Source organism: Lonchura striata, chromosome 12 (assembly GCF_046129695.1).
Source record: "Lonchura striata isolate bLonStr1 chromosome 12, bLonStr1.mat, whole genome shotgun sequence".
Taxonomy (NCBI): Eukaryota; Metazoa; Chordata; class Aves; order Passeriformes; family Estrildidae; genus Lonchura; species Lonchura striata.
Genome location: NC_134614.1, coordinates 14,855,279 through 14,863,415, shown reverse-complemented (window position 1 = coordinate 14,863,415; position 8,137 = coordinate 14,855,279). Strand labels below are relative to the sequence as shown.

General features: G+C 39.9%; 1 protein-coding gene across 9 annotated transcripts in view; it reads right to left on the bottom strand.

The window, feature by feature from the left end:
• SLC6A6 (solute carrier family 6 member 6) overlaps nucleotides 1-8,137 on the bottom strand; it is a 93,468-nt gene continuing 85,331 nt past the window's right edge. For all 9 annotated transcript variants that reach the window (XM_021531683.3, XM_021531674.3, XM_021531631.3 and 6 more), the window contains one exon: nucleotides 1-7,117. In XM_021531683.3, coding sequence (XP_021387358.1) covers nucleotides 6,977-7,117 — 141 coding nt within the window. In that variant the 3' untranslated portion in view covers nucleotides 1-6,976. The remainder of the gene's footprint in view (nucleotides 7,118-8,137) is intronic.

The following is an 8,137-nucleotide window of genomic DNA, read 5'->3' as shown; positions in this document are numbered from 1 at the left end:
TGGTTTATAAAGGAAAGTTTTATTTTCATTTATAAGGTGATTACAAACTCATCTAAAAAAGCAAAGATGACTTAAAAATATCCATATACATTTTATTTATCTAAAAAGCAAAACATAAACTGCAAAATACAAACATTTACCATATACACAAAGGCTAGGGGGTTTTAGGATTAAATTACACTCCAAGGTCTTTTTCAAATACAAATATTCCGTTTTGGAACACACAAAAAAATGTTTTAAAATGTTTTAAAAATATTTTTAAGGTTTTTTTTCTTTAAAAAAAGTTCAGATGACATTTTTAAGGAGGCTATCATCGCCCTCGCCTCCTCGCTGCATGTGCTACTCATTATCACATTACTGTAGTCACAGTTGCTAGGAATTTAAATAATTAAGAAAACACCACTGTTTTTTAGCCAAACACATCAAACAAGATGGGTCACCTCTTACTATGTGAAGTCCCTGGCAACATTATCAGGTAACAATCACAACATTACACTGGAGAAAAATAACATCCTATTGAACAACGAGCACTTCAGAACAGTACTGGGATGCTGCGATGCTGAGAGACCAGCGCTGGCTTCCAGGACAGGAGCAGGTCATGAACTAAGTCAACTTGCCCCTCAAGTTTTGTTTGTTTTATCAGCCTCTCAACATAATTTTGCCACTGTTTGGTTTTTTTTTTTTTAATTTTTTTTTTCTTTATATATTGAAAAAAAATTCAACTCTTTCTAACATCTCAGCTGCAGAAGCAGGTACATTTAGGAACAGTGTGTATCGTGCTCACTGTGCTACAGGGCTGAAGCCTTCTCCCACAAATGCACACACACACACAGCACATGCACAGCTCCTTAGCATCATAGTTTGTTTTTTTTTTTTTAAACAGCTACATTTTTCCTATTATTTCTTCTGATTCCTCAAGTCAGGCCACGTTTTCTCTGTGCTGCAAATGTGAAAGTGAGCAGCACCATCCCACTGTGCACTGCAGAGCCACAGGGAACAAGCCTCCCAAACTTGCCTCTTTAAAATGATCTTCAATTTACTTTACTCCTAAACTTGTGGTAATTAAATTCTGACACTTCTACTGAGTATTTCAAATGAGGACACATCAGCAATACAAAAAGGCTGTGTCTGCCATTCAATTGCCCAACATTACGAGCAGGGTCAGGCTCTTTTCCAAGCACAAACCCTGTCACCAAAGTTTTCCATCTTTGATGGGGATGGGTGGGTGATTTGTTTTCCTAAAGTTTTCAACCTGCAAAATTTTGAGCTTGTCCCTGTTTTCTGGTGAAATGGTGTCTCAACCTATTGCTGCTCTTGTTTTAGGACATGGGTAAATTGAAATCACCAATTCCCAATGACAACTGGAAAAAAAAAAAACCACACAAAGAATGTGACTTTTTCTGTTTATTTTTAATAGAAACAAACAAATTGAGATTTTTTTTTTTTTCTGGAGAAGCATTGTCCATGTACACATTTCTTTTGGGCTGGCAGAAAAGAGCCACAAACTGGTGGAGGGTGTGGGGCTGGTTATATTCAGGCAGTTTTCCAGTGGGTGCTGGTGCTGGTTATATTCAAGTCTCTCTTGAGCAATCTTTCCCATAGACTCAAATTGACTGCTAACACCACAAGAAAATTTTTGTGACCAAAATATGAAGCTCAGGGCACCTCTTTTGCACAAGTTCAAGGGTTTCTTAAATGTCAAGTGTTACCAAATCAACTAAATACTTTGTTTCTTAAGCTTATCTTTGATTATAAGAAATAAAACAAGCTACCAGGGTCTGACAGTTCCTGACCTTTGCTCATGCAAATATACAAATACACAACTACACGTCAATCCTAACCACAAGGCTTTGGATGCTGATTTTGGAGAAAACAAGTCCAGGGCAGCTGCCTGAACCCACACCACACCCAACCTCCCATGCCAGGAGCCATGTGGTGCCTACAAGGAGCCAGGAGAAATTACAAATCCAACCTTAAGGCTTCTTTGGAGGGGGCCGTGGTCCAGGGTTTTGCTATTACTTTCCCTCTTCCGCCACCCCCATTTAGGAAAGACCATTTGGACACCCTGGCAGGTTGGCTCTTTGCAGGCAAGTGGTGCCTAAACCTCCTCAATCCTCATCCTGAACAGCTTGGCAAGCTTTACACACATGATTTGCAGCCTAGGAATAGAAGCAATGTCCCCACTGTGTGCGTGCATATGAGGGTGGAAGATTTCATCTACTAGTCTACTTAAACACAGATTTATTTTTATTCTTTTTACTGAAAGTGAGCAACTTCCATTGAATCTCCTTGGAAATGATGTCAGGGTCATCTTTCTTCCAAGCATACTTGAGCTGCTTAACTAACTTGTCCACTGCATTCAATGCACAGCTTATTTAACATTTTATATACATTATGCCTCCATGAGTGATCCTGCAGGGACCACAAGACATGGAAGCTAATAATCAGTTATTCAAAAGTGTTCAAATCCTTCTCCCACAGCTGGAAGTTTGCCAGTGATGCAACAGGTGGGAGCTTTGAACTCAAATGTGAAAGCACAACCTCAACAAAACAGAAAGTCTCCTTAGCAAATAAAAAACAGACCAGGAGGAGACTTGGAAAAGATCTATTGAATGGAGATGTCCATGTGTCTTCAGATCTACTTGAATGCTGAGAGAAAGAAGAGGAACCAGGAGCATCTACAGTTGGGAAAGGAGGATGAACACAGGGCTGGAAAGAGCTGCAGGAGGTGCTGTCCTGGTGGTGACAACAAAAGCTCTGCTGATGTTGTTGAGGTTTTCTTGGTGTTACAGCAACTGTAAGGCTGCACTATTTTTCTCCCCCCTTCTTTTTCTCATTTCGTCCTCTCCTCAAGAACAGCAGTGAAAATCAATTTTGCTGAGCTGTTTCAGCAGATCATACCTAACTCCCCTCCACCCCTAATTCCAGGAGCTGTGCTGCTGCTGTGGGGTGGCCACCAGCACTGCTCTAGATGGCAAATACAGCTGCCAGGCTTTTGTATTTTCATTTACTACACAAGAACAAATCCATTGTGGACCTACTATCTCAAACTTGAAAGAGGACTTTTCTAAGTGTGTGGATCTGTTTGGACCAGATGAAACGGAAAACTATAGATGAGAAGGAAAAATAGAATAATAACAACAACAACAATAAAAAATCAGTTCTATTTATGAAATCATACTGTTTAAACACTGAGATACAGACTACTGGTAAAGTCCCTTAGAATAGATACTGATTCAGAGAGATCATCACTAGTGACAGGTGAACTGAAAAGGTTTGGAAAATTGAGAAAAATATGAAACAGATTAGAAAAATTTCATGGGGATATGTTCCCCTTTACATTTCTACTATCTCTTGATTTCAGTTCAGCTGGAAATAAATACTGCTGGAAACTCTGCTGTTTTCAAGCCCAGAAGACCCCATGAATCAAAGGTACATGAAACATGAAAAGGTGTGCGTGTTGTCTTGGTTTATGCTGGCTTAAATCTCAGGGATCTGGTTCTACAGATCTCATGCCAAAACTGCACTGTTTTCCCAGATCCAAACCCGTTCATCTATAACTAGTCATGATGCTTTAACACAGAGTTCCTCATTTACACAAAACAGGTAAAATACATCATAAGAGTATTACTTGAACAAGTAAATATTGGAAAAAAAATCAGTTGTCTTTGCAGTCAAAATAGGTAGAAAACACAAACTTTCTTTAAAAAATTATGTTTTAATAAATTTGGCAGAGGATCATGTTGAAATGCAAATTAATCACCAAGAAAAGTTTAGAAATCTGATAAAGTTGTTAGGTAAAAACCCCAAACTGTAAAAATGCAAATGTGCTCACTGGAGCTCAAACCCCAGATAAAACAAGAAGAATTAAGTACATTTTTTTTTTTTTTTTTTGGTCGGGGGAGGGAGGAGAGGAGAGGGGAACTGTTTTAAAGAAGCAATGATTTCTTGGCTCTTGGTGAGCCCCAGCCCTCCCTTGCAGTTGTGCTGAAGGGCACAGCAGGGCCAGGGAAGCTGACACAGAGAATCTTCAATGAGGTTGTTGCATATGTGCGAGACCTTTTCACTTGGAACATGGAAGCGACTGATTTGAATGGCACAGTTTGTACTGAAATGGGGCTGGGTTCTATTCTCTGGTAGTTGTATTTTGAAAGGTGTAGTATTTATCCCTCTGGTTCTTCTCACTAAGACACTCTCCACAACGTGGGAGATGCCCAAACACCCAGCTGACTTGCTGGTGACATCTTTGATGTAGCCAAACCATTTTTTTTCCCTAACTAAACTTGTCTCAGCTCTATAGCACAAAAGTAATGTGTGAACTATATAATCTCAAACACAGTTGTATGACAATGTATATATATATATATATATATAAATGAAATAAATCAAGCATCAGTGTTTCATCTGCACTCACAAAAACCATTAATTTAGACCCCCCTAACCTTCTACTTCCTCTTCACCCGTGTCTGTTTACTGCAGACACTGACTGTAACTCAAAAATGAGAGTCCAAGCTGAAGCCCACTAAGAGAGTGGTTTTGGTTACATTTCCTTGCCTTTGATTGTTAAAAAAAATAAAATTGCTGCATGCATATTTATTTTGGGCACATTTGATGACACCGACTGGCTCTCAGAATTCCTCCTGTAACCTTGGGTGGTTTCTACTACTGGCCCAGTAGGTGTCATTTTGATATTTGCCATCTCCAGCTGTGCAAAAGTTTCCTTCAGAACTCTCATAATGCAGCAACCAGAAAAAAGAAAACACAATTCTACCATGGCAGGTTTTGTGGCTGCAACTCTGCTCTCTGTTGTAAAAGTATCTATGAATTCAAACTAGAAGGATTTGGAAGTTATGGATGCAACGATGTTTTTCTCTAATAATTAATAATTAGTTTGGTCCATCTCTTAGTTTTAAAACTCCCCATTACAGGGAAACCAATAAGTTAAGAAATGTTTGTGCTGCTGTGGCCAGTTAGCACATGGGCAAGAAAAAAATGAAATAAAGCTACTATATAGGAATGTTAAGAACTGTTTATGTTCCTGTTTAAAAAAGTGACAACCTCTGCCTTGACAGACTAAGCTTACAACAGAATAAGCAGATAAACTCTGCTTTTATCAAGCATTTCTTCTAAATACCTTTGGATAGACTACCTGTGGTATCATAAGAAAAAAACCTCTCTCTCTCTCTAATACAATGCCCACATGACAAGGCTGAGTTTTGCCAGAGAACCCGTTCCCAGCACAACCTGCTCAAGTTAAAAAAAAAAAAAAAAGAAAAAAAAAAGAGGAAAACAAGAAAAAGGCTTTTGTCCATGTTTTGGACAGTTTTCAGGGATCCAATTCCCCACAGAAACATTCACCTACACTACATGAAGTGGAACCCCCATTTCTATATTTCTTATAGGGATTTCTCTTCACTTCCCAGTATCACCTGGAATGGTACCCAATTCCTTCTGACCAACACAAAATATTTCAGTATTGCGTGTTCCCTTTGCTTCAACTTAAATTCCAAAGCGCCCTGTCTCTTCAGCAGATAAGAATCATAAATATGTTTGCCAACCTCCAGCCCCCCTAAAAATAAAATAAAATAGAATATAATAAAGTAAAATAAAATAAAATAATGGGTTAATCTAATAATGAGCAAGGAGACTGGGGCCTCTAGGTCCATTACTGCTATTTAGTAACATAGGACAAGGGATTCACTTAGTCCTTTTGTCTGTTCCTCCAACAGCAATGACCTCCCCCAAAAAATAAATAAATAAAGCAAATCCTGGTTACTGAACTTGGAAAAGCATTTTTGAGATACATGGATGAAAAGCACCTGTTTGCTGTGTGATATTATTATCATTATTACTATTATTATTAACAGCATGTCTGTTATCAATACCAGTTACACCAGGTGTGTGTTTTGTTACACCAGGTTTTGTTCCTCCTGTCAGGGATGAACTGGTTTGTGTTCACCTCTGGGCGGTCAGAGTCCAGAAGTGATTCTTTTATTTTCCTGCCCAAACCAAAGTCCAGATGAGGAAGCAAACACCTGAAGCATCCAGAGAGCAGGTGCTGCTTTTCCTCTCTTGGCTGCTTTGTGCTCATCCCTGCTGTGTGCAGAATTCAAGTTTACACCAGTGCCACCACACCAAAATACGGTTTGCTAGAAAACTCAGGAGCAGGTACTCAGCCTCCCTGCTCACACACAAACAGCAGGCATTTCATTTAAGTTAAAAAAAAATCTCAAAAATTTTATAAACAATAACAAAAAAAGACTGAACCATGCCAAATCCTGCATATGCCTTCCTCACATTCTCCTCAGTCAGTGTGACAGGGTCCCAGTGCTGTCCCTGGGAGGTACAGCCACAAGATTGTTCACACCCAGCTTCTCTGCATCCCTTGCAAACTCTCCACTCCAGCTATTTGGCCATATCCTTATCCAGGGACTGCACTAAACAAAGCTCTACCCACACCCTAAAGAGACCCTGACACCTGTCGTTTACCACAGTTGAACCAGAGGGTAGAAATACTACACCTTTGAAAATTCTCTTGAAACAGCATTTTTTAAAAAAATGTATCTCTCAACAGAGCTCCTTTTGTGTGTTCTGTAAGTTACCCTGCTCCCAACCATACCAGCACCTAAAATTGCTTTCTGAGACTTGAATGTATTGCTGGTAAGACAATCAATTCAAGTGGTAAGGTGTATAATATTTAGAGATAAAGATATATATATTTAAAAAAACCCAATAATAGTAAATTCTTGTAATATGTCTAGTCTGATATGAAAGCTCTCCCTCTACAGAGAGACGTCTGCTGTGATTACCTTACAAAATATTAAAAAAAAAAAAACACACACACAAAAAATAACTTTCTCTGTGAGAAATAAAAATAAATCCTAGTGCAAATATAAAGCTCTGTAAACCTGGTCCTATGAGAATCTATGGTTAGTAAACGGCAGTTAAAGCAGGTTTATCCTCTCACAGAGAGAGCTCACATCATGGTTTCCACAATGATATGAGTTGGCTTGATCAATCCGCCATTCGAAGTTCCATTGGGGCAGAAGGGGGTGCCACTCTCCGTTTCTTTGGACCACCGATTCACCTCCTTGGGGGCAGCCACTGCCTTTATCCTCTGCAAGAGAGAAGGAGAGCACAGGTGAGATGAGCAGAAGGCCTCTGAGGAAAGCAGAGTGAGATGAGCAGAAAATCTCTGTGGAGAGCAGAGGTGAGATGAGCAGAAGGCCTCTGCCTCCACGTGCAGGACGCAGCATTCCAAGGACAGGGATGGTGCCTGTGGGAGATGTGTGCCTGTGGCTCTGTAAGGATGTGGGGATCTGTGCAGCCTTCAACTCCTGCTCAGCTGCAGAGCAAGGAGTTGAAGCCTTGCAGTTGCAGAGCCTGATTTGAGGCAGGGAAGTCAGACAGGAGCATTATCCAGCGTCCTGCACATTGGGCTTTCAGTGCTGCAAATGATGTGCGTCCTCCTTCCTCATTTAGAAACAGCTCTGCCTCTCAGCCCAGCCTGCACTGCCAAGTGGCAACTTCTGTCCTACATCTCAGCTCACAAAGGAAGAATTGAATGGCATCTGACCAGTGTTTACTTTCCTTCCTTTCCTAACATGGTCTTTGAGCAGTGTTTTGGCTACTTTTAGACTTGTGTCTCATGGTGACAATGGTGACAATGTAGGCAGGAAAATTAACACTTATGCCCTGGCCACAGCTGAAAAAGGCCATTAACACTTGGACGAAAACAAATGCAAGTGTTTGTGCTCTGAGAAATGTTTGGGTTTGGTATTTTTTTAAATCCTATTCTCTTTTTTCCTAACCCAAAGTGTCCCAGTTTCTTTTCCAAGAATACCCTGAGCTGCATTTAAGATCAACTTGTCAGGCAAAAAACAAAACTAATCTGAAAACTTTGAGGAGAATTGCTAAGTTTCATGCTTGCACAGCCTCTAAAAACTTTCCACTGCAAGAAAAGAAAAAATTACAGGAGCCCAGACTGAACTGCAAAGTGCAAGAGATTTCCTGCAAATCCAAACCTGAGGGAATCTGCACTGTCAAGTCTTAACCAGACACAAAGTTTTCCAATACCAGGGCAATCTGGATCCAGTATCAGTTTGAAATAAAATAAACACAAATTTAAAAAGCTAAA